Source organism: Colossoma macropomum, unplaced genomic scaffold (assembly GCF_904425465.1).
Source record: "Colossoma macropomum unplaced genomic scaffold, Colossoma_macropomum, whole genome shotgun sequence".
NCBI classification, from domain to species: domain Eukaryota; kingdom Metazoa; phylum Chordata; class Actinopteri; order Characiformes; family Serrasalmidae; genus Colossoma; species Colossoma macropomum.
The window spans coordinates 11,820,058-11,847,855 of record NW_023494801.1 but is presented as its reverse complement, the minus strand read 5'-3'; the positions used below and the strand labels follow the sequence as shown (position 1 = coordinate 11,847,855).

The following is a 27,798-nucleotide window of genomic DNA, read 5'->3' as shown; positions in this document are numbered from 1 at the left end:
CACCATGCGTGTGTGTGACCTCCTTTTGCTGACACAAAGGTACTTAGTTGTGTGTGTGTGTGTGTGTGTGTGTGTGTGTGTGTGTGTGTGTGTGTGTGTGTGTGTGTGTGTGTGTGTGTGTGTGTGAGTGAGAGAGAGAGAGAGAGATACTGATACTGATATGGATACACAGTCACATGAAAAATGAATGTAACCTTATTGTGTGTACATACCCATCTTGATAAATGCACTGACCTTGATGCATCCTAAAGCATTATTTAAGCATGTCCTTAGTACTGAGAACATAATAATGTTTCTAAAGAAATATCCATGTGGGGGAACGCTTACAGGCTGCAGCTCAGGGAGACATTCACAACATAAAGAAAAATATATTTATGTGGAAGAGTGTTAAAATACCCATAAAAGGGAGCTGATTTTTCAAAGGTTCTGCATAATTAAGTGGTTAAGATGTAAACAAAATCATTCAGAGTGGTTATTACATAAAATGGTTATGAATACTCAGCCTGATGCCTGAGACATTGTTTTACAGTTGTTTTGTAAAAAATGTCTAAAATGAATTTTGAACAATGTATTTTAAGCTATTCATGGTGGAGGGATACATGAAAGGTGTTCTAAGGCAACATAGAAAAAGAAAATAGATTTTCGCTATTTTACCATCAACATTACATATAAAAACTCAGAATACAGGTGTAGGTTCACTGGTGATTTTGGACAGTGAATAAAATAATTATATTTATGTTGTAAGTTGGCAAGTTTCTCTACCATGAATTGTTTTACACAAAACCCTTATGAATGTCTATATCTCAACCACTGAATTATGCAAACATTTTGAAAAATTGGTGGAATTCTCCTTTAAGGATGTAGCTGAGAAGGCAAATGTAGTGCAGCTTTATTGCTAACTAAGTTAACTACTCCAGCTGATGTTAGTTAGGTCTAGAAACAGTGGAAATGTCTTTCTCTGACAGTCTAACATAGCACATCATCAACTGAGGAGAAAAGACCTTGTGTAAGATGACCTCATCAGCATCCAGTGTTGTACCAGTTAGCTGTAGTTTTAGCTTCACATCTGAAGAGGCAGCCTCAGATACTCATCCAGCACGAAAATGACAATTTACATCTGCATGGTTTGAATAGTAAAACGTTTTCAAATGTGCTCCTCTGCTTGGTGCAATTTTTTTGTGCTACTGATTTTTTGGCCTAACAGCAGAGCTCTCACCTAAAAGAGTAAACCTCCAACCATACAGTACTTATGGCCAAACTTTTTTTACTGGTACTTTTTTTTTTTTTCTTTTTGCCATTTTTTCCTTACCTGTGGTAAACTGAATATCCCTTTATTAACTCTTGCAGATAATCAAATATCAAAATTACTCAGAATATGCATCCCCACTATATAGTCCATTTATGGAAACTAAGTTGCAAAAACAGCCTGTATTGAATTCATTGTTTTTGTGATGTCACCAAAACAGCCTGTAGTCAATTCGTTGTTTTTGTGATGTCACCAAAACAAACTGTATTGAATTCATTGTTTTTGTGATGTCACCAAAACAGCCTGTATTGAATTTGTTGTTTTTGTGATGTCACAAAAAGCAAATTTGCTTTGAAGATGAAGCTCTTTTGCTTTTGTTTTTTTTTATCCAGTTAGAAGCACTGAATCACAGTACGAAATGACACAGGTTTTTCTTTAATGGATTAAAAAAAACTCCTGCCTGCAGAATGACCTGATTTGTTTCTCAGATTAATTATCCCGTGATAATTAACTTGATAAGCCCACTGTCCATTTTAAAGGGGTGCTGTAAGTTGTGTATCCGTGATGGAACTATTCTAATGGATGTTGTCAGAAAACTTGTAGAGAGGAGAATTACGACTCTGTTATGTCTTCTGGGTTTCCCAAACGCTAGAGGGCGCTCCCGAGCGAGTCCAAAATGAATGGGTTAATAAGGAGCAAGGAGAAAAATCATAGTCTATAAATGTCTAAACATTTTTAATGTAAATGAACATATTCACATCCTGAACACAGAACAGCATAAAACATTTTTAAGACCTCATAAACTCGAGTTATAGGAGTTTAAGAAGGCGCCTCATGTACATTTATGATGTCTATGAGCGCGAACAGCCAATGAGCTGCTCCGCTCGCCAACCAATCAGCACTCGCTAGCGGTAATGCCAGCGTTCTGCTGCCCAAAACCCCTTTGCTGTAGAAAAAAGGGAAATATATAGGTGAGTTTTCTTTGCCTTTTTAGTGAAGTACATCTTTCTGATTTCTAAAGTTAAGTGAAAGTTGTGGGTGAGTGATTAGAAACTATTTTAACTTAGTTTTTAGCCGTTGAGCTTCATTTACTCCCATTCATTGAGGACTCGCTCGCGGGCGCCCTCTGCTGTTTAGCGGTCCTGTTTTTGATATAACGGAGGAAATAGGGAGTGGCCAGGCTCCTAAACCGGCTCTGGTATTGTCCGCTATGTAGCACTTTATTTTGAACCCATGCTCAAAGACGTTGTTTCAGTGCTTGCCGAGCGGACATCGTTATATCAGAGCGCTATCTGAAACGTTTTAAAACGCAACAGCCTGTTTTGCAGAAAAGGTTACACAAATTTATTCGAGGTATTTTTTTTTTATGAAGAGCAGCTGCGGCTTTCTGGAGAACTTAACGGTTATAAGTGGATGCATGCAAATTATTTAGAGAATAACCTACCTGTCAAAAAAGACATCCAGAAAATTATTTTGAGAAAATTATGTTGAGATTATCCTGAGAAAATGATCATGAGAAAGGTATCTCAAGGTAATTATCTCGACATACTTATAGAGGTCATTTTACTGGCTGGAGTTTTTTTTTTTTACTCATAGAAAAACCCAAATCATTTTTCCCCCAGGACCTTTCATTGACTTAGTATCACAAAGCATTATGCTTGTTTATTGATCTTTTCACGTGTGGATGAAAGTAAAAAGACTTCAGTCTACAGTGTCACATGCAGCTGCTGAATAGGTGAAATACAGTCAGTTTACAATATCAGTGTCAGCAGCTGCCATGACTTTCTTAATCAACTCACGCCTAATATGGAAATCCGGCTCATACAAAAATCTGAGTTTCCATAATTACCACAGAGTGGTGGCATTTATGTGCTCTCTTCGTTTTTGGAAGATAAAAAATAAAATATAAGAAAAATGTATGATGTGGGCCTGCAAAACTGTGCCTGTAGGGCAAAAAAAGAGATTAAAATAAGATTTGTGTCGTGCCTCATTTTAATCTCATTAAGGTTTTAGTTTAGGAGCTTTATGCTCTGCTTTGAGTGCACTAACCAGTTTACTAACCACAGACACTACACTGGCTCTGCCTCAAACCGGAGGCCTGGACGGCTCTTACACTGTTAAACGTGTTGGGTTCTAACGCACCTGAGTCAGTTCAGGAAGGACTTGACCAGCTTGTGGTAATGAGTGGAGATTAACTACAGTGTTGGGGCTGCCCAGGAATACAGTCTGACCCCGTGTCCACTAGAGAGCGCCAAACTCAGCGGAATGTGTGAGATGCTGCCCTCTGCTGGTTACCATTTGTACTACAAGCGTCACAAACCACCCAAGCCACTCTTTTGTACTGGATCTACATAAAGAGTAATGAGCTGGGCCCATTTTTATCCATCACAGGTAGGAATGCTGATCTGGGATCTGTCTGTGCATTTTATGTAACACTGAATTGAATTGAATTGAGTGAACTGATGAGACCTGATCTCAGATCAGCACTCTGACCCATGAATGTGGGCCCTGATCCTATATTGTTGCTGTCATATCAAAACCATGTAGCTGCTTTCAGCGAGGAAATATTTAAAGGGGAATTTCATCAATTTTGTAAAAATTTTGCAGAATTCAGTCGTTTTGATGCTAACAAAGAAATTAAAGGTGGTTTGATGTGAAATGGTGCATTTTAGAGAAATATACAGACTCAGGTTTCTTTGTGGTGGCGCTGATCGGAACAAGTGCCCGTCTTCACAAAGCTCCTGAAAGTAGGCGTGCTGATTTAGGATCAGATTGGTGTCTTATTTATGATGATCTTACTGACAGGAACAGATCCTAGATCAGCTCTCCTAATCTAAGATGCTTTGTGAATACCCCGAGCCCGGGGGTCACAACGTCTACAACACATATAAAGCCACTTTATATACTGTTAAAAATGACCAGTGAAATTACACATATCTTCTGAGTTTTTATATGTAATGTTGATGAAGGTAAAATAGTGATAAATCCGATTTTTTTTGTCTCAGGCCTGTTATACCTTACAATGCCCTGCATATATCAGTCCACAAAGAATGGATTTAAAACAATATGGTTTTCTCAAAAGAATAATATAAAACAATGTCTCAGACATCAGGCAGCATATGTGCAACCATTTCATGTAATGACTTTCTGTGAGCAAGCTTTTATAGACATTAAACACTTTGTCTGTTCATCTGGTTCCTATCACCACCCCTGTGAACAGTTCTGACTCAGAATGACCACTCAGAATGACTCTGTTTACATCTTAACCATTTAATTACACATTTCTTTTTAGATGGCAGAATTCCCCTACTTATATATCTAAAATAGCTTTATTAAATTAAAGAAATACAGAAAGAAAGAAAGAAAGAATTAGAAAAATTCTAATTGGATTTAGCAGTTTCCACTTGGAGATTTAGTCTACAATGCTTTTTGTACATGAATCTGAAGTTATTCTAATCAGTGTTGAAATGCAGTATTATACACAGATAAAAAGTACTAAAACAGTTTGACTTGTAACTCTACAGCAAACATTAAAAAACACTAAAGATGAAACATATCTGCTATAGATATCTACTAGACATCTACTTTTCACTGCTGGGTATTTATGGGCATAATGTTTCAAAATAAACATTAACTTAGAAAAGACAACAGATGTAATCTTGAGTTGTGTCTCGAAAAGCAACAAAGCACCGGCATCGTTCACCACTGACAGTTTTAAAAGAAAACTGACAGAGCGCTAAACAATTATCACTATGCTAAAGCCTGTAAGATGCTCAACATTAATGAAAACACATAGGTCAGGTTATGGTTTGTGGCCCACAGAGAAGAGCAAGGAAAACAAAACAGGCTTCATATCCAACAAAACAACAGTGGGGAGAAAAATCCTGTCTTTGCATCCAAGAGATACATACATATATATATATATATATATATATATATATATATATATATATATATATATATATATACGCGTTTCTTCTGTACATTTACATGCTGACAGGAAATAAACATGCTCTAAATAGTTATTTCAGTGTGACAGTTTCATTATAATGTAACTCTGTGAAGGAACTGTCAAAAACACACAGAGGTGTGAAGTGATTTGTATCTAAATTCCTTAACCACTTTTTTCTTTAAGCATATCTGTACTCTCAAAAAATGATAATTCTTCAAGGGTTCTTTACTGATGGTTCTATATAAAACCATGAACACTCAAAGATCCATTTACATGCTTAAAGGGTTCTTTGTATCATGAGGGTTCCTCTATTGTTACAATGTCAAGCTTAATAATAGAAGAACCCTTTTTGGTGCTATATAGAACCAGAAACACATTCTCCATCAATCTGAAGAACCATTTCACCATGCAAAGAACCGTTTAATCGTACAAATGGTTCTTTGAATGTTCATGGCTCTATATAGAACCATTTTCTTTACTAAAGAACCCTTAAAGAACCATCCCTTTTAAGAGTATACAGAATTTCATGTCCTTATGCTGTTTTTCAGGTTAAATCTTTGACTCGATTACACTGTGAATTGGGTTTTTTTTATTTAATTTAGTCTAAAACTACACTTTTACATGCCCAGCAGTATTATCTGTTATTACAGTTAGCATTGCTTGAGCAACATTTATGTAGAAAACATGATTTTAATACATGATTTTATTCATGGACAAAGCAGCACTCAGCACTCACACATCACTGGAAAAACAAAAACAACAGTGCACACTGCTGTGCAGACACTGAACTTTGAAACTGCTCGAGAAAAGAAATAAATCTTAAATATTACAAAACTGCTCTCCAGGCACTCATGTAAGCCTTCAGTTAAAAGGTCTTCATTCAGAAAGGCTCAGCCATAAAAACCGTAGGATTTGCCCAAGGCTTATTTTCCTTCTAAAACTCACAGACAGAGCTCTTAGTGCAAGTATCAACAGTCCATGGCAAAGAAATCCTTCTAAATCTGTCTTTCACAACTCCAGTGCTGCAGTCCACATGCACCTGTAGTCTAGTCACATCATTAGTTGATGGGTAAGAAACACTGTATTGGCTATCACGGTGGTTGTATTCGGAAAATGAATCATCTTAAAGTGTCCTAACCTCCAAAAAAAGGGAATACACTTATTATCAGTTACATATATATTTTAATGTCTATAAAGTCAATAAAACCACATAGTTAATGTTATGAAATCATGTGTGCAGTATTTCTGTAATGCTAGCAATAATGGATGACTATCTCTGTTTCTTTTCTACTTTCTAATAGGAGTGTAAATCTCTAACCTAAATAGGAGTGTAAATCTCTATTATCTTTATTAGGCCCCTCATATCTTTTCTTACCAACATACCTCACTAGTTAGCTTCTATCAGCACTACACAGACGGTCCTGACATAAATTTATTGCACTCTTATTCTTAATGCAACTCATTCATGGAATGGATACTTCAAAACCAGCATCATAATATGTTGTCATAAATAGTCTAAGTTTACATTTAGGTTAAGATTAGATGATAGTGGGTGGAGTTGCATTCATTGACAGCATTTTTTCTTTAAGATATCCCAATACTATGTAAACAAGCAAATTACACTGTCAATTTTTTGGCAGAGGGGCCCACTCATTTTTTTTGCACTGGAGCCCATAAGATCCTAGATACGCCACTGATTCAAAGCATCATGAGTCATCATTTGATTTTTTTTGGATGACAAAGTAATTTATCAAAAAACACGCTGCATACATAAACATGACTGGGGGAAGTTTTATTAACTACCTATATAAAAGGATGTTTTTTTACATGATACTGGAATATACACAATATAACCATACATCAAACTCCTCTCTTTTTTTAAAATAGTGAATAGAGAATTTTATTTTCGCCAAAAAAAAACATTATATTAAATAAATATAATTTATATTATTATATTTGATTATGAATGTATGATTGAAGTATTGAATATATTATTGAAATGAATATAACTGATTAGGAACATTGTGAGGTCGGTACAATTAAGAATTAGCTTTAGAAACTGAACAGACAAACATGAGTGGAGGAACTATTAATAAGAACTTTTTCTATAATATATATATATATATATATATATATATATATATATATATATATTATATAGGACCATATGCACAGTAGTGGAATGTATACAATTAAAACAATAATACACAAAGCTGGATTTAAAAACAAAAAAATCATTTATATTATTTAATGAATATTATCATGCGTCACCTTCGGTTAGGATCACCCCTACTGTAACTACTGTAACCCCTACTGTAAAATAAGTGAAGAATTTCACAGATCTTTCAAAAATTCTACATGATTCAATCACTGAGATGTAAACAAAGTCATTCAGAGTGTGTTGTAGAGAAACTAACTCAGATTTCTTTATAGTGGTGATGATAGGCTACAATGCAAATACAGCCATGAATGTTTTATATGTAATGTTGAAAATGGTAAAATAGTGCAAAATATGAAAAATGTTAGGGTACTATTTTACCTTAGAACGCCCTACATGAATTCTCTTCGCCATCAATGTATTTTTTAAAAATACATTTTAGCATCAGCTAACATATTTGTACCAATTCATGTTAAAAGTTTCTGTGAGGGAGCTTTTAGAGACATTAAACTCTTCAGATGTCTGTTTCCTTTCACCACCACTGTGAACAATTCTGACTCAATACTGTTTTGTAGAAGCAGCAGACTGTACATAATGCTAGCATTGACGTTAGAACAGACAGTAACAGCTCCAGTGTTGGGGAGTTGCACACAAAAATTGTCTATTACAAATTACTACTTCTCTTAAAATGTAATGAGATTACTTATGGTTTATTTATTTATCTACATTAGTCTGTAGCAAATTATATCACAATACTGGCAAATATTTTTTTTTTAGCTTTACTTCTAAAAAGAATCAAATGATCTGCCAGTATTAAATATATTAAATTCTAATAAATCTCAAAATGATAAATGTTAGATGTGTATACCATATTTAGGATTTCATATGCCATATCATTTTTTGTAGTACATCCAGTGGGTTCCTGTCTTTTGCCTGGGGTCCCAGAATCTCTAAATCCGCTCTGAATGACTTCACATATTAACGACTGAATTAGGCAGAAAAATTGGTATATGTCCCCTTTAACACTCCGTCTGATGGATGAGAATATTCTGTTCCCCCGAGTCTCAGGCAGGGGGCGCTGCGCACCGAGGCGCGTGTTTGGGTCTCGGGGCTACGGTCAGCCTCCGTCATATGGAGCCGGTCTGCGCCCACACCGCGATGGCTATGGGGCTAACGTCGAAAAAACCCTCCTCTAGAAACGTCGCCGTGGAGCGCAAGAACCTCATCACGGTGTGCAGGTTTGTGTTCTCTTTAAAACACAGCATGAGCTCCGGAGCGTCGCGGTGACCGTTAATGCATCACATCTCACCGTCTCAGCGGTTCGTTTGTGCTGCGGCTGCGCTCCGTAGACGTTCACTCAGGACGGCTGGATTTTATTTTGGTTTTTAATCCGGGAAACGTGGCTGTCAATGTGTGAACAATGGCTATGTACAGAAAGGGCCACCTGTCCGGATAAACGGCTCCGGTGAGGCGAGTTTGACTGAAGTTAGCCTGAAATAAGCCTCGGTAGCCGGACCTACCTGAGCTTCGGGCTACTGAGGGAATGTCCGTTAGCGTGTACACAAACGACGAGGCTGCTTGAGGCCAGAACGGAACTGCTGCACCATTTAAGGTGGAGCGGGGAGATTCTAAGCCGAATTCAGCCTCGTACATAAGTGGTGCTTGAGGAAACGGTGCGTCTGAAGGTTGAAGCTCAGCAGGAGCCTTTAGACTGTTCAGAAAAGCGCTACGCTTTTAAAAATAAAGGGCTAGTTTCCCCCTTCAGGTGCTCTCCTCCTCCTCCTTCTCCTTCTCCTGCTGTGCATCCTTCAGTCAGTGTAGAAGGACAGACTGACTGATCTCAGGCTGTGTCCTTTAAATGCTTCACTGTGTGAGATAATGTGATGCTCAGCGGTAACTCGGCCACAGTGACGAAGCTGAAGTTAGCTTCCTATTCCAGCCTGAGGCGCCTGAGTGTAACTGCTGCACCATTTAAGGCGGAACGGAAAACTGGAATAAGAAGCCAACTTCAGCCTCGTCCCCCTGCAGCCTGTGTGGAGCTGCTGCAGCTTGTCATGAGTTCACCGGGGCAGTAAAATACCTGTTTAGACAGGGAGACGGGTAATGAATGCACTGTTCTTGCTGTGTTCAGAAACAGAAACTAACCAGGCTTTTTGAGATGATGCTGGCGGAAACAGTGCAGCCTCAGCAACCATGGCGTCACTGCGTCCGTCTAGCGCCTCCCTGTGGCCGAGCGCAGTGTAGGAGACTGCGGATTAGCACAGGGACTTAGTGGTATGTGTGTGTGTGTGTGTGTGTGTGTGTACATACACACACACACACACTTAAAAATAAAGGTTCTTCAAGGATTCTTCAGAATGATGGAGAATGTGCTGTAGCCGGTTTTGAAAAGGGTTCTATATACGACCAAAAAGAGTTCTTCTATTGTTACGATGTCAGGCTTGTTACAATAGATTCTATATAGAACATCTACTGTACATTCTCCATTTAGTCATGTAAATATATATGTACACACACTATATATAATATACTTCTCTATATCGCTGGGGGAACATATATATAAATATAGATGACATACATAATATAGGGTACAAATATAGATGACAAGATGGCACACATACTCTTTTTGTTGATTTTAATTCTGTTTTTTAAAAACAGGTTACAAAGAAATCTATTCCAGTCACAGTTTTGTACCCATAGTGTCAGAATTTGAAGACTGTGTAGTTGGGCTGTTCAGAGATGCTTCTGCTATTTGAATTTCACTTTCAATGCTCACCAGACTGCTGATATTAGTATCAGTCACCTGTCTAGATTTTGGAACAAAGGTGCTTATTGGCCACTGATGCTAATAAAACTGACAGCTTACGGTATTATATTGAAATTTTATCGCATAACAAAACTTTCCAATATTCAGTGGTACTGTAGGTTAGAAGGCTTATACACTTGGACTAGCTCATTAGCTTTCTTAATTAATCAGTTTCTTTATATCATCATGTTCCACTTTCCTTCCTCTCAGGCATAGGAACACAGATAACTGAAGCTAACACAGCCAGATAGCAGACCTTAACTATAAAGCTAACAGGTAAATAGTAATTCTACATCATATATTTTTGTTGTGTATGTAAAATACTCATGTGTATTTCACAAAAAGCAGAAAATGTGATGTATTTGAATTAGTTTTAGGCTATTGTATGCTGTTATGCAAGATCATTTAAAGTGCATAGCTGGATGCAGTTCTATGCCCTGTGGAACACTATACTTACTCTATAAGTATGTGACATAAAGAACTAATATTACATCCATTTAGAGCAATTTTCATTTTTGTAGATGTAGCAGTAATAATCTGTGCTAGTACAGCTCAAAATGGGACAAGAGTGAAATAGACAAGCTTGTCCAGAAGAAGGGTGCGAGCGTGCCAGCTTGGCAACATTTTGGTTTCCAACCAAACAAACATAGAGAGCCAATGAATTTTATCAGTGTTAGATGCCATCTGTGCAGAATATAGCATAGCAATATTAAAAGCTAGCCAGACGGCAATTTTATGGTAATTATATGCAAGCTATAAGGAAAGACTCTGTACTTTGTAACTGAGTTAGGATCATGATTATATCAGTTATTGTGATAATTCTGCAGATCATAATTGTTTATCTAAATTTAAATTTTTTAGTCACAGGTAGCCGCAGCATCTTTTCCTCCATATACTGTTTCAGTAGACAAGGCCTTTGTATATGTAGGAGATTTGTACTCGTCTTTCTTGCGAAAATAGTGAAAGTAGAAGGCTAATTAAGTACAAGTGGGCTACGCCACCCAGACTTCCTGAAGGAAAATCTTTGATTTACAGAAATCACAGATGCATCTTGTGAGAAACAGAGGGAAAAACACAGTGACTGAAGTAATTTGAGACTTGTAAATGTTACTGCATTTACTGCAGATGTTCTCAGTACTCCCAGGGTCCCAGGTGGACCAAGCTGTAAAAAAAATGAAGCACTAATTAAGAAATGTGGGAGCATGCGAAGGAAAGCTGTTTTCAACTGTGAATGGGCAATTACTCCCGTCAAGCTCATTAATTTTATTTTAAATCTGTCAGCTTCTGAGAGCAGTGAGACTACATTTTAAGGTCAAGATGTGCATAAATAGAGATGGAGCGCATAAGCTAATGACCCATTTTGCTGAGTATGTATCTGAACGCTTATATGTCTTGACTGCTGAACAGGCTACTGATAAGGTTACCCAGCTGGCTGTATACGCCTACATATACAGTATGCATCTGTGTGTGTGTGTGCGTCCGTGTGTGTGCGTGTGCGTCCGTGTGTGTGTGTGTGTGTGTGTGTTTCAGCTTACTGTCTAGTGAATGGTGCTAACATAAGCGCTGGTGAGTCATGGCTGAATCGCTTGAAACACACAGAACAGTGAGTTCCATCACACAACAGCTGATGCATTGTGTATTTTACAGGCATGTGGACATTTCCATAGTTTATTAAAATTGTAGGTTTGTGCATTATGTTAAGTGGGCATTGCATATTTCAGAAGGACCCCATTGGTGGAGGTGTAGCTAGGCATGGACGCTGTATGGCCACTGCATGGACAGAGAACACTACCAGCTCTGAATGAACTGGGGTCTTATTGTCCAGGAGTCATGGAAGCTGCAGTCAAGGACATGATTGTTTTATGAGAGACAAACAATTTTGATATCTTTCACACTAATCCTCTCTCAGAATATGAATATAACATATAAAATGAACCCTGTTTTACTAATGATAAGTACTCAATCTTGGCATCTTTGAATATCTACACTCTAATAAAGTCCTAAGAGTTCTATAGAAGAATGCTGTAGAAAAAACACCTTAGGTTCTTGAAAGAACCTTTCAGTGGCTGGGAATAGATGGAATACTGCAAACTTTTTATAAGAACAGAAGACCCGTTGACCCAAAACACTTGGTCTGGGCGTCAATCCCAAAAAGAATCAGTTCTCTGATTCCAGGCATTTAGAAATTGAGAGTTGACTCCAAAGCTTTAGACTCGATTCCAAACGATGACGTTCAAGTTTGCTCACTCCTGCGCATGCTAGATAGTCTGCTGTCACTGTCTAGACAGCCTGTCTGAAAAATGCATCTTTCCACATCACATACATTAATATATCTGCTATATTTTACCTTTGACTAAGTGAACGACAAAATGAAATGAAAATTTTCAACAGATGTGGCACATGTTCAAACAGTATCTATGGTAAAAACAAAAGCCTCACAGGAACATTTGGCTTTGCTGAGCTTGCTGCAGTAGGATCCATGAATGCTTTTGATACTGATCTTGAGCGGCAAGCCAATAGGACATGTAGTAAATACACTCTGGTGACATTTTTCACTTGTGAAACTCAACACTGTGTCGCAGGAACATTCTGCTTTGTGGGCTGTGATCGAGACATCATTGCTTTACTAGTAATTTATCTGCTTTTATTCACATGACCTCACCCATTTCACAGGAATTGTACTCGGTCTCATACAGGTAAATTACCTTACTACGCTTATCGGCATTTCGATTCTCACTTGTTCAATTATTGTCAGTGGTAAACAGCTGTACACTACAGTTGCAATAAATAGAGATTGAAAAACACTGGAATACTCCTTTAAAGAACCATCCATGGAATGGGTCTTTAAGAAACTTAAGGTGGTTCTTATATGGCAAGGGTCCTCAAATCCAGCAGAGTTTGCTGATTTCCCTTCTCAAACACACCCACCAAACCTGGGAATTATCCAAAGTAATTAAACCAGGTGTGTTTGAGTCAGGAAAAAAATCAGCACACTGTGCTGGATTTAAGGAAACTTGCCATATAAGAATAGTGCCCTCTAGGACTGAATTTGAGGAACCCTGTTATATGGCATTGCACCAAAAAGTCATATTTGCACATTCTATTATTTTTTTTAAATGTTCATGTTGTTCATAGTTGTATCTTTTAATTTAATTCCCTGTGCAACTTCCAAACATCTGGAGAGGTTTGGTTGGTTCTGTGAACATGAGATTTTTTTAACAAAGAAAAGTAAAGACTAGGGCAGTAGACAAAGTCAGCAACTTTATTAAACATGCACCACAATCAGAACCATCACTTCCCAGAGTTGTAGCATCCAGGTGGCTGCAAAACGCTGGTAAAACACATAAAATGCTAACACAGCAAGAAGGAAAAAGATTTTCAAAAATGAACTTTGGTAAGCACAAAAAACATTTGTTGACAAGAACAGTGGCCATCTTTTTCTCCAGTACCCTTGACCACATCAGGACAGTTGATCTATAACATTTAAAGACAAACTACATAAGACAGGGACTTGAAATGAATTAAAAAGTTAAAATCTGAAGTTTCATTAATTGTTAACTTTGACATTTCGACCAATGAATGACCATTATGTTTTAAGATAAGCATATAAATTAGCTCAGTTAATGTTTACTATATCATGTTCTTGATGAATCTATGCTTTGTCTAACTGAAACCTCCTGTGTTTCTGGGTCTGGTTTGTGCTGGGCTGTGTCCCACTCACCAGGCTGTGTTCTCCATCATATCGCCCACTGCAGTGATGTCTGTTGGTCAAATTGTTGCTTGCTTTGCTTACATGTAGCCAATGGGATTTTAAGCAAATGTCCTTTGCAGCAATGCAGGGAAGTTTTCCATAAGCGGTGATATCAAACTGTGACTTAATGTTTTCCCCGACATTGCATTTTGGACTGCAGCTGCTAATTCTGAGATGCCAGATGCAGTAAACTGCCAGATGCAGTCACTCTCTGGTATTCCTAGGCAGTGCTGATGCAGAAAACAAGGTGTTACATTTCCTGCGAGCCCTCCAGTGGGCAGTGTGGCGCTTCTGCCAGCTGAGTTGAATCCAGTGAACAGTGGAACATTGGAAAGAGACGTAGAGCACGTTTACACATGATGGAGCTTTTGACTGTCAGAAACACAGTTGGTTCTCACTGTAAGCCAGAATTGCCCCACCCTTTTCTTCTTAAGCCACCGTTGTCAGTGCTAATGATCTGAAGCATTAGTTACAGTGCAGTTTTTCCTACTTTACCTAATTCACACACAAAATTTCTGTTTCACAGACATAATGTAACTACACACAGTAACATGATTTACGTTTACCTCTAAATAAAACAAAGGCCAGTTTCCCAGACAGGGATTAAGCTTATTTCAGGCTTAAATCCAGGATTTTGAATACGATTTTCCATGGAAAGGTAAATGTAGTCCATGATTAGGCTTAATCCCTGTCCAGAAAACTGGCCCCAAGTGTTGGAGGGACTTTATATGCAAGTTTACATTTTATCAGGGAATTTCATCCACATCAGTGCTCATCAGAACATTTTCAAGATCTTCGTATGTCTGAAGCTTTGTGTAAAAAATTCAAAGCAAGCGTGCTGTCTGGGATCAGGTTTTGGCTTTCATATCCCAATCTTATATGGAGCTGATCGGCATGAGACGCTTCATGAATGTGGTCTCGTGTTTGTGACGTGCACTGATGTGAGACACGACATAAGTACAGTAACCCAAGTATAACAGTACATCTTCATCACAGGGAGATCTTAAGGGACTTTGCATATCATCACTGTTCCAAAAAAAAACAAGTTTCTCCATTTTTTGTTTTTGTAATTTTTATTTTCCTACATCATTTGAGCTCAGCAGCTGCCTTTTATACTGTGTGAAAATTTTTATGATAAATGGACCAATTGAAATACTTCAAAATTGACTAGAATAAAGTAAAGAGATACATTTAAATGAACAAATGTTTTTGCCTTCTTCTGTGAAGTTACCGTTTTGGAGATACTTGTTTTTATTTGGACAGCTATAATTAAAGGAGAATGGGACATGATGACTTCCATTCCAGGTCAATGTTGATAGGTCAGAGTTCCAGCAGTTCTGAAGAAAGTCTCTGGGCAAGTCTCTGTGTTCAAGAGCTGAAGGCACATATGGACGACGCAGCCTCACTTAGAAAGTCCACAACTTGTTATGACCTTAAAAATCATTATGATCATAAGATGAGCATCTTCCACTGGATTCAATTAGATGATTTTTGGATTTGCCAATGAAACCGTAGTAGTCTGTTGTTTTGTCGGTGTGCAGACTTAGGGCAGAAGTACAGGCTGTTGAAAAGCTAATATTTTGTTTTGTACTGTAAACTAATTTGTTTGGCAGATGCCGAGAGAAGTTGATGCCAGCAGCATGTTCAACCTAAGGAAAATAAAATGTGAGCATTAATATTCTATTTATAATCTGTTTTCAGTTCCCTATCAAGTTCCTACTTTTCCTCTCTTTTCCTCCATTTAGCTGAATGTAATGAGGGAAATGTGATGAAGGTTAAGAGGAAGAAAATACCTGAGTGAAATTTTGAGAATTAGTGGGGGGAGATAGGAAGGTTTGGAATATTTCCTAGAACGGACGGACGGGCTGGCTGAACTCACAAAGAGTCTACTGCCTCTGTAACGGCACAAACTGCTGAGGAGAAAACATTCCTCATGAAGTGAGCTCCTTTCTTCCAGTAGTTCTCTTGACTGTTCTTGTTGTTTTCAACTTTATCTACTGCATTTGTCTTTAGACATTCTCAAAAAGAAACTTTTTTTTATCTATTGCATTCACCAGGGAGGCTTTATTGTGGTCTGAATTCCAGCTTTAATTTGAAGATAACTGATTTGAATTTGAATTTGGAAATTTGGGCCTGTTTCAATACAGTTAGACTGATAGTTTTCATGTAGAGTCATTTAATGTGCAAAACCTTCTCCATAACTGTCTCTTTCTTGATGAAGAATCTCTGTTCCATTACTGCTTGCTTTCTGAATTGTCCCAACTTATAACCCTCCCTACTCGTCCAGCACCAACTCTACCTTTGGCACAGCTCTATTAGTACTACAGGTTTAAGGTATGCTTCGGATATTACATACCATGATCTGGTTTGAAGACTTCCATCAACAAACACATCCTCAGCATCTCTTATCAGCCATCATTGACCCTCAGAATCACATACATCTGCCATTTACTCAACACATGCAATAGCCATTTAACATCCTCATACATTAATTGAAAACTGAAAACTCAATGCTGCAGGTTCCCATGCCAGTCAAATAGTAAAATGCAGGCCCCTGAGGAGTATTAGCAGAATTCTCCATCCGCTCTGAGTACATTTACTCTGAAGTGTTTGGCATGTGGGTCCTGGTCCTGGGACAGTCTTGATTTGTAATGTTGGAGAATTGGAGAAAAGTTTTAAATACTGATCCTAAGTCTGCTGCTGAGCTTCAAGAGTGGAGACATCGTCTGAGAGGCAGGGAGGGAGGGAGGGAGGAAAAAAGAGTTTTAGAAATATTGACTGAAAAAGACATAAAGACACTGAGAAAGGTAATAAGACATCAGGTGGCAATTAGAGAGATGGGGTATGAGAGGGAAAAAGTAGGATGAAAGTACTGTACCAAAGGAGGAGAGGAAAACAGGGACAAAGAGATGCAGAGACAGCAAGTCTAGACTAAGAATCAGCACTTTTATGCTATTAGAGGCTAAACAACAAGCTCATGAGATGTGGAGGGCTGCTGGGGCAGTAAAAAAGATGAACAGACTTGCCTTAAAGTGCATTAAAATCCCATAACCTGCCTTTCTGAGGGAGTGTTCCAAAGGGCCATAGCATGGCTTTCCTTTGGCTTGTGGCCAAGGTGGGCGAGAGCAGAAGCACAAAAGCCACTTGTTAAGGAGCTGTACATTTGTTTTTCAGTGTCAAATCGTACCAAGGGCATCTTGCTGCCACATTCGCCAATTAGCATTTCAGGCGTGCCAGCTCTCCTTTCAACTAACTGCTCTTCAGAAAGGCAGTAATTTAGCATTGCGTTTGCCCACTCCAACTTGGAGCCCTACATTTTTACGCCTCCATCATTTACATGGATTTCTTTTGTGGAATAAAGGGCTCCTTGCTGTAAAGAACCCTCTATTGTCACTGTGGAAGAGCACAGTTGATACGGATATACAGCAGCATACCCCCCCTAAGTATTTGGATTTTTGCACTCTTTCAAAGCCTTCACATTGTGCACCTTTCAAGGGACAAATAAGAGCCTCATTTACTTTTAATGTAATGCTGTTGACTAAACTCAGAGAACATAACTGACAAAGCAGGTTGGCACTTATGTTTAGATCACCCTGTATTCCATGGATTTATAGAGCGAGATCAGATGCCATAATCAATCCAATTTGTATATCAGTGATTCAGTCTTTGCTGTAGCATAAGATAATAAAAACAGACACAACCTGAACAAATAAGTAAGTAATCATTGCTGCATATGTAGTTGTGTGCCAAGCAGATCTAGTGGTTCACTTTGACTGAAAGAACATCACCTGTTGCATTGGAAACCCGTTTAGCAAGACTCTTGATTCACTAACCTGCATCCATGACTTAATCCAGAGGTTAAAGGATGTAATGGAACAGAAAAAACCTTGTTGTCAAATTCGATCCTGAATTTTCCAGATGTTGAAAAAAATAAACAAATGAAACAAAGCCTGGTGGGTCGATGCCCAAAACAATCCCCTCAGAATTCCACTGTGATGGTGCCATAGTTTCAGTTTTCTTTGACATTTTCAGTGTTTGACATGCTGGAGAAACCCCCCACCTCCCAACCCTGGTACGCATCACCCTCCCCGCAGACATTTGCACAGACAATTCGGCTCTACTTCTTATTAAAGAGTCTTTCTCTTTGGCATGAGTGCCTTTCGGAAAGACGTGGTCTTGGTACCCCTGCTGAAGGAGGCACCTCCCAGGGAGATCTTGGTCTTGCCACTGGTGATGGTGGAGCCTCCTAGGGATGTGGTGCCCCTTTCACGAGAGATGGAGGAGTTGCCCATCATGATCTTGGTCTTGCCCCTCTTGATGGACGTGCTTCCCAGGCTGAGGGCTGTCCTGCCCTCCGTTATGCTGGTGTTACCCATGGTGGAGCAGGACCAACTTGAGGTGGAGGAGAGGTAGGGGGTCTCCTCCGGCAGCCAGCGTGGAAGATGGTGAGCACGTCTGGGTTAAATCTTGTCTCTTCGGCCTTAGGATGTTTTTTTCTCTTCTGTCCTCCTGATTTCACAGGACGAGGATACGATGGCTCATCACATTTCCTGGTAACAGCGTACCCCGACAGGCACAGACCGTGTCCGGCTGGGTATGACAAGATCCACGCAGCAAGTTCTGGGATGGGACCAAAATGCTAAGCACAGTTCAGCGCAGCCCCCATGCAGCAGCATAAAGCCCCTTGTTGAGCAGGACGACGTGGGCTCCACAGGGCCACATACCTCCCCTGTGTGCCGTGAATGGACAGAGGCTGCCGTAGGAGGCCGCAGCCCTATCCGGGGGCCGGGGGGACAGTAGATGTCATTGTCCCACTGCTAATGCAAGGCCAGGGAACGCACTGAAGGACACATTGTTGAGGGGTACAATCGGTGGTGACATCACTAAGTTCCTTGGCATTGTCTCCCGGTGGAACTGCTCTCCAGTGGTGTCTTGGTTGATACTGTACATGGGTACTACTAAAACTGTGATGATATCTGTGAATAAATTAGCTTAGGATATTCTAGGATTTTGTTTCACATGATTTGTAAGAACATGCATTTGTGTGGCCTTGTTAGCATGTCAAGAAGACACATTTAAAAGCAATTTTAATCGAATTCTTAATTTCACAGAGTATCCCAACATTTGCTTTTCTTTTTTACAAAGTGAGCCCCACATAGCTGATATCTTCGGTTGCTGAGATGGTCACATATTGGATTTCCTATATAGAGAAAAATGAACAAAGAAAAATTCCAAATTCCCAAACTTTTAGCTATTTTGAGGTACAATTTATTAACCTGTATTTTTAGTTATCCCAATGGATATTAGTGTTACATTAGACTGTTTGATACATTAAAACGTGCCCAGACCAGGCACCAAACATATATTATGCTGTATGTATTTCAGTGGTTTCACATACTATGTGTTGGTCAAGTCATGTAAAGCATCTGCACTATTGCCTTACATGACAAGACTGCCTCTGGAAAACAGTGTCTTGTATTATTGGTTCTCTTCAGACACATGCCTCTTGGGTGTGTGCACATTACACCATACCAGCTGTTTCAGACTGAAATCCTGCCAGCACACTACAGACAAGCTCTTGCGTCAAACCTGCCATATGACATTAGAATCATTTCAATAACCATCACACACATTATTCGGTTTTCTTTAAATCAGCTTGCACTTGTCGATCATATTCCAACTCAGGAACGAAAATTTCATACCAGATTCCAAGCTGATTTAAGGCACAGTAAACCTTTACACTAGAAAATCATCTGAGCAGACATGCAAAACACTTCCGTCCCACAAAGCAACTAACCTGCTTGAGCATTCTTTATCCCAAAGTCTGTGTGTATATGTGTTCATGTTTTGTGTGTTTCAGTCAGAGATGAAAATCCCAGTAGAGGTTCCATTGAGTTTCTTTGCCTCTTTTGAGGAGCGTTTTTATTACAGTTATTGACTTCTTTCCTTGACTTAAGGTGGCCTTACTTAAGGAGCTAGTGGTCTCTCCATGTGTAACTGTGGTTGTACCCACCGCAAACGCAGTTTCCCCCCTCCTCAGTTTGGTCTTGCTTCTTGAGACAGCGGTCCTTCCCCATGAGATGGCGTTCTTGCTTCTTAGCAGTTTAGTTTTCCCTTTTATGAAGGAGGTTTTTCTCATCAAAATGGATGCTATGCTTCCTGAGCCCCTTCCCGCTGTTTCTTGCTGTGTTTCTGTTGCCTCGTTGTTTACGGTTGCCTCTCTCGCTTTTGGTTTCTTCTTGCTCCTCATGACGCTTGCAAAGCTCTTTTCCATCTAAGTCGTTCGGCGCTTGGGCATTAGGGCCTTGCGGAAGGAGGTGGTGGTTTTGCCCCGGCTGAAGCTGGCTCTGCCAAAAGAGATAGTGGTCTTGCCTCGGGTGATGGTGGAATCCCCCATAGAGGTGGTAGTGACCCCGCGGGTGATGGAAGACTTGCCCATGGTGATGGATGTCTTGCCCCGGGCTATAGAAGAGCCACCCAGAGACAGGGCCGTCTTCCCTTCAGTGATGCTGGTGTTCCCCATGAAGGCATGAAGGGTGTCGACTCTGGAAAGTACTGCCAATCCACTGTTTCTTCTGTATTTTGCTTGTGTGGGCTAGAGCAGTTCCTGCATGCCAGAGCCCTGCAGGTTGGCCTGTGTATGAAAGCCTTGCGAGATTGGGGGGAGATCCACAGCGGCAAACTGTACCAGTTCTGAGAGCAGCCCTAAATAGATCAGGCGACTGTTCGTAGAGTGAGTGGGAGGAGAGAACGAGTGTGTGGGTGTTTGTGTTTAGGGTATTCTGTCATTTTCTGTGAAGCTGATCTTAAAAAAAAGCAGACCCAGAGGTTGGAAAGGAACCCAGGCAAATGAACAAAGGTCGTAATGCCGGCAGTAGCGTTGCCCCACAAGGACTCTGATTGTGATTGTTGCTGTGGTAATGGGGCAGAACATCTGAAGAGGCGCATTGTGTAGCACACAGGACAATTGGGGGTGACCTCAGTGGCCTGCCATGGCACCACTCCCAAAAGCTCCCAGTCCTTTAGAATGGAGAGCTGAGGCGTTCGTGCACGTGTGTGTGTGTGTGTGTGTGTGTGTGTGTGTGTGAGTGAGAGACAGAGAGATCACTATGTGCAGTGTTTCTCTTTAAACTTATGTATGCTTTTTCATACATCTATTTCAGGTTTTCAGTAAAGACCTTACTGGAGAAGTACACGGCTGAACCCATTGATGACTCATCAGAGGAGTTTGTTAACTTTGCTGCTATTTTGGAGCACATTCTCAGTCATCGCTTTAAAGGTAAAACCATAGACACCCACACATTCGCAAACTAGGGATGTACGATAAGAATTGACCAAGACAGGAATTAGCAGATTTTTGCTCCAAACGTACAATCAGCAGTCAGCTGAGTGATTATTATATTATTATCATTATTTTGATTTTGGTTGATCTGTGTTGCAGTTTTATGACAAATAAAAGTCAAGTAAATGGACTCATGATGTATTTGAATGCTGCTGCTACACATATACCAAAATGTTGTAACCTAATTATGTATGACTCATTGTGTCTAAATAGCCAGTTGCCTCCTACTTACTAATGTAGAACTAATGTATGTTTATTTGATTTGTGTTATGTAAGTACACCATGGGATTTATTTAATTTCATTTACAAATTTAAAATGGCAGTTTAGTCCATTCAATTTTAAATTGTTACTAACAAAACCATATATTTCCAGTTTTTTGGTACCAGATGCTTTTTACACTGTGGTAAAATTTCATGATGAATTGTAATTGAAAATGATGAATTAAAAATTACTTGGAAAAAAAATTGGTTCCATTAACTTTTATTCAAAGCTAAGGTTTTTTTTCCTTCTGAAACGTTACCATTTTGATTGACGGCAACAGCAATAAAACAGTGTTACTTTTATTGCAAATTTGGCTAATAGAAAGCACTGGAAATGTACTAGTGTGTCTATGGATTTAATTTATTAGTGTGAGCATTAGGTATTTAAAAAATGGCTAATACAAATCAGTCAAAAAAGTCAAATCATGAGCTTAATTTTGTGCTTTCATGTGTGTGAAAGTGAACATGGACTCATTTTTATACAAGTTTTATGCTGTTGTGTCAGGCCCTGGGGGCTGGTTCAGTTCAGATGGACAGAGAAGTTTCTGGGACTATGTGCGTCTGGCCTGCAGTAAAGTCCATAACAACTGCATCAGCAGCATTGAGAACATTGAAAACATCAGCACCTCCCGAGCCAAGGCAAGAGTCACTGCCTCTTCATATGTCTGTAGTAAACACTTTCTCTCTCCTCCTGACTATAATTAGCGGTCTCACCTCTTCTTCTGTCTCTGCCTTTGTCTTCTTACTCAGTGCCCTGAATAATAAAGATAAATTCCATAATTCTGACTCTAAATGTGGAAATATGTAATTTCATGCTCTTGTCTAGTCCTGTATGGGATGGATATACTGCTGCATTTCTGAGTGCTTCACTTTTTTCTGACCTCCTTTGTAGTTCGCTTTTACCTTTTGGCTATATGTCAACTTTCCTTTATCTTTGATGTTTTCTCCTCCCACCTATTTTAGGGCCGGGCATGGATCCGCATGGCTCTCATGGAGAAGCGTCTATCTGAATACATCGCCACAGCCTTAAGAGATACTCGGACCACCAGGTTAGAACAGCCTTGAATTATTTATAGCTGTTCAGACATTACATAAAAGAAACTGTAGCCCAAAGAACACTAAGTATGTTGAGTGAGTAACACTGAACGGTCTAAAAGTACAAAACATTTTGTGAATACAATGCAGGACTCTCTTTAAAAATTTATATGACTGTTGTAGAAATTTACATTTGTCTTTTTGGACCTATACCAGTCTGGCCTGCTATGAAAACAGAACCTTGTTTATGTGTGTGGCTTGCAGGAGGTTTTATGATGATGGTGCCATTATGCTTAGAGAGGAAGCTACAGTCCTGACAGGGATGCTGATTGGCCTCAGTGCCATTGACTTCAGGTGAGAATGCTTGTAGAAAGGCAATGCATTACCTCTTTACACTCTACTGAATGAGACAAACATTACAGCCTGTGTCTAGTACTGCATCGTGATTCACGTTTTACTCCACAAATCTGTGATGTGAAACCATTAATGATGTTTAAACACTGAAGGAGGTGTGACCCACAGAGACTCATGTGAATGTTCTAATTATCTTATTTTCTCTCTCTCTTTTCTCTGTTTCTCTCAGTTTCTGCTTGAAGGGAGAGGTATTAGATGGGAAGACACCAGCTGTGATTGATTACACACCCTACCTGAAATTTACCCAGAGGTGAGAGGTGCTTGCATGATGCGCTATGCTTGCCTTGTTAAACTCAAACACACTGATGGATTCTTTCTCCTCTATGATGCCATAACATATACATATATTTACATATATACATGTCCCATAATAAAGTAGTCTAACCCCTAGTGACCCTTGCTGTGGTTTTGCTAGTCTCACAAGGCCAGTCATGATCTCATAATGAGAATATATGTCTGGGGACAACTTGTTAAACGCCCACTCCCAAATGGCACAGTCGTGGTCCTGCAGTCCACAGTTGCTGGTGCACAAGGGCCGTGAGATTGTAGGGTGTCCTGTTTCTCATTTTGCCATTTGAAAAGGTGCTCAGAAGTGCCCTCTATGGGCCTTTACCGCAGACTTTGGTGAGGACTGCGTCATTGCAGACTCAGCAGCGGCCTGTTAGCCAAAATTCCGTGAGATACAGGCGAAGACCAATCGGAGTGGAAGGTTTTGTTTACAGCTGCCTGACCAGCATGGAAGATAGTATGATTTACACATGTGAGCAAAAATGTATTTGTTTATTAATGTAACTTGTCAGTGAGCTGCACTGCATTCTTGTCATCAGACTTGAGATATTGTAGATCAGCAAATTAGCTCATTAAAGAAAAAAAGACTATGAGCGAAATGGTGTGCGTGGCATTTGTCTGCACGTTGCACAAGTCTGTCCTAAATGTGTACATTGAAATCAAGCACCTTGAAGGTTTCTTGCTCTGTAGGGCACCATTGAGGACTGAGCTAAACTCACATTTAGCCAAACATTTTTCTTTGGTGTCCCCAGACATTCTTGTCACAAGATTACGTCTTGCCCTGCAAGACTGTAGTTTTGCAAGCCTGCAGATCAGACTTCAACAAATGAATCAGTTTGATTTGCAAATATTCAGAAAGACAAACTAAGATACTGAACATGACAATATTATATGACAATACATTATACAGTGTAAAGCGTTGAAGTGAAAATTTAGGATATGCGTATAGGAAGGATATAGAAAGTGATGCTGTTGCTCTCTGTAGCTATGACTACCTGAGTGATGAAGAGGACCGGCGCAGTGTGGACAGCAGTGCGAGTGAGGACAGTGTAGCTGAGCATCCTTACATTCCCCTGGTCACTGACGAGGAGAGCTGGAGCACCAAGTGCCGCAAGATGGAGCAGAGGTTCAAGATTGTCTATGCTCAGAAGGTGAACATACACAAACACATGCATTGATGTACATGTATAAAAGTAAACCTAGACTCCATTCTCCTGTTTTCTAATGTAATTATTCAGTGCTGTATAGTTGTTCATAAGCAGTGCATGTCATTCATATGATGTATATTTTAATTGTGATTATAATCAGGGCTATCTGGAGGAGTTGGTTCGGTTGCGAGAGTCACAGCTGAAGAATGTGGAGACGGAGAATAAGAGACTAAATGCTAAACTGGAGGATCTGCAGGTCCAAAGCCAACAGGAGAAGAAAGAGCTGGAGGCCATCATACTAGAACTACAGGCACAACTGTACATAAACTCTTAGAACTTCTACATGTGTACTCACTAGGGATGCACGATTGGATTCAGCCAAGATGATAATCTGCAGATTTTTGCATAAAACATACAATCAGCAAATTTTCCATAAAAATTCATGATTGATGCATCCCTGGTACATACGTGTGATAAGAGACATATGCATGCAGTCACACATACTCACACAGAAACACATGCAATGCAAAAACATAGGAACATAAACACCATCTCTCACTGTGGAATGGAATCTTATGCATACCATTTGCTGCCCCCACATTTTTGTGATCTCTCTTTCTCTTTTTTCTATTTTCTGTTCCGTTTATTTTGTATTGGCATAATGTGTCCTGCAGGACTGGTGTGATTCCGTGTGAATCAGCCCATTTGCCAAAAAAACAGTGTGTCTGTTTAATCAACCACTGGCCATCAATGCGGGCTGCCAACAACCAAGGGGACGTAAAGCTGTTTCGCCGGTAAGTGTGTGTATTAGGACAGTGCAAAAAAAAAAAAGCTCTCTGGACAAAGAAATAGTTGCAGGCATCATTTCTTTTCTAATACTTGTTTACATGCCTGAATAACAGCATCAATTCTGACAGGTAAGGATTACATCAGATAGTTCTTGTCCCTTTTATTCCTCTTTTCCAAAAATTGGATGAACATTTCAGCCAGACTTTGTAGGTGCTTACTTCAGCATTTCACGTTCTGTTTCACATTAAGATTTGGGATTGAAATCTGGTGATTTTGCTGATCAGTCAAACTGTCCCAGTGTTCTGTCATATCTGGTAAACCAGGTACACACAGACACCCTGCAGGTGTTATCCTGGAATGTGGAAATCTAATTGTTGTGTTTTGCTCAGGTGCACAAAAAAGACACGAGGCACAAAGTTGGGCTAGTTGTCTCACGAGACTAATATAGTCTTGCAACTCTTTTCTTTGTCCGGAGATCTTACAATGCATCTGTATGAAACCGTATTCATGTTTTGTGTGTGTTTGCATTTGTTTAGGAGAAGTTTTCATAGTTTGACCTTCTCCAGTGAGGTCAGTCTGAACTCAAAAGATTCTGTTAAGACAGAAGAGAAGCAGAATGGAGAGTCTGCCTGGTGCTCAGCAGGTAAATACACACACTCATATATTTAAAAGCTTGTGGCCTACAGAGACCCAGTTTGCGTTTATAAGCTAGCTGCTGTCTCAGTGGGTGAAATATGAGTAGGTGATGAACTGCAGGTCGGCCAGTTCCACTGTGGGTGAGGAATTGTGCTGCTTGCATGTGATTAAGATTGTTTTGTTTTTTTTTTTCCTCTGTCTCTTCTCACAGCTAAAGACACTACTCCATCTATGCTGGGCCTGTGTGGGTCTTTGGCCTCTTCCCCCAGCTGCAAGTCCCTGGCTAGCCTCAAATCCAGCGAGTATTTGGTCAACATCAGCACGGAGCCCAGCCCTGCACTGTCCCCCAGCTAGGGGGGGTCAGAGTTCAGCCTAACTAGTGGAAAGAAACATGACTCCTCCCCCTTTCTGACTAGAAATGCGTCACTCCTCCTTCTCCAACTCATTCAAATTTATTTCTCGCTCATCATTAGGAAAGAGCCTATCTGCTCTGGTCAGGGACGCCTTGCTCAGCCTGTGCTGAGAAAGTGTTGGATTTTAGCGTGAACGGTGATGTAACCCCCCTCCATCCCTAGTGAATTTGTAGTAATTTCCATATAAGCTCTCTTACATTCTCCACCATGCAGAATGATCATATGATGAGAGAGAATAGGCGAGAATGAATTTATGAATTTGTGCTTGTTTGTCTGCATGAGAACTGACCTCCATTCAGAATGACTGTAAATGTCTTCACTGACCTGATGTGCTTGTGCCACCAACAGTTATGCCTGGCGTTGTGTGTGTGAGTGTGGGCAGCAGCAAATGTAAACTTAGACCTTCTATAGCTCTGTTATGTTTGTACAGCTTGATTGGCTTGAAGAGTTGTGCTGCTTTGTTTATACATATTATATATTTTGTTATGTAGTGGCAGTGCTTTTGTCTTTTTTGGCAATAAAATGGTCTTTCTTTTGGTTATCTCAGTTAGTTTGTCTGCATATTTTCTATCATCTTTCTTTGCTGGGTTAAGGATGAATTTAAAGATATAAACTGACTGAGTTACATTTGTACAGTAACACCCAATATAACTTGTAGTTTTCATGCTATGGTTTGTATGGTGGCCCCAGAAAGTATTTGGACATTTGTGCCGTGTTTAAAAATGTATTATGTGCATTGTCTCAATGTTTATATCTAAATTGTATTCGTACACTTTGGAGTTAACAACTGTATCAACGAACACAATATCACTAACACCATTATAAAAAAACAGTCCCAGATTTTGATGTTTCGTTCTCTGAGCTTTACAGCACTCATAGTGCAGTGTGGTTGGAATTCTTTCCAGGCTTTCTCCACACTAAGAGTCTACCATCAGTTTGATGTTGTTCTGAAATATTTTTCTCTGAAACAAATATCATTTTGTTAAATGTTTTGTGAAGTAACTGAAAAAACTTTTACCAAATCCCCACCCCAGCCCACTACACCCCTGTACCCAACAGTGTAATGGCAAATTTGACCCTTCTTAACCAACTTAAAAACTTGTATCTTGCCCTGTTAGAGTTAAATAGAGTCTCATTGCCTTGAGGGAGGTGACCTCTGGTGGACTGTACTTGTTACTGACATCAAGCAGCCGGTGGCACTGTTTTCCATGCTAGATGCTCTAAGTGATGAGTATTTTTTTTTTTGTACAGAGTCAGTAAGTTACAGTACATTTGTAAGGAGGGTGATTCACTCTCTCAAACTTGATTGTTTCTGACAATGTAATAGTAATACATAACAATACATAGTCTCCTTATATTAAGTTCAGTGTTGAACAGAATGTAAATGTTGAAGCACACTCACTGGACACTAGTAGGTACACTTACCATTTGAGCCTCTAACTTTTTACATCTACAAGGTTGACCAACAATATATCAAATATTGTAACAATAAATCTAATATATCTATGTCTAACAGAGTGACCAGAATGTGGACACTGTTTAAAAACTTGAGCAGCACT

General features: G+C 39.6%; 1 protein-coding gene across 1 annotated transcript; it reads left to right on the top strand.

Annotated features, from left to right (window-relative positions):
- The first annotated feature begins 8,470 nt into the window (after window positions 1-8,470).
- rundc3aa (RUN domain containing 3Aa) lies at window positions 8,471-26,785 on the top strand. The gene is made up of 11 exons (XM_036589583.1): window positions 8,471-8,594; window positions 21,077-21,192; window positions 22,022-22,155; window positions 22,480-22,565; window positions 22,816-22,905; window positions 23,135-23,215; window positions 24,239-24,404; window positions 24,562-24,719; window positions 25,076-25,195; window positions 25,727-25,833; window positions 26,038-26,785. Exons 1-11 carry the CDS (start codon window positions 8,488-8,490, stop codon window positions 26,178-26,180), a joined length of 1,308 nt encoding a protein of 435 aa, XP_036445476.1. The 5' UTR covers window positions 8,471-8,487; the 3' UTR covers window positions 26,181-26,785.
- The last annotated feature ends 1,013 nt before the right edge of the window (window positions 26,786-27,798 follow it).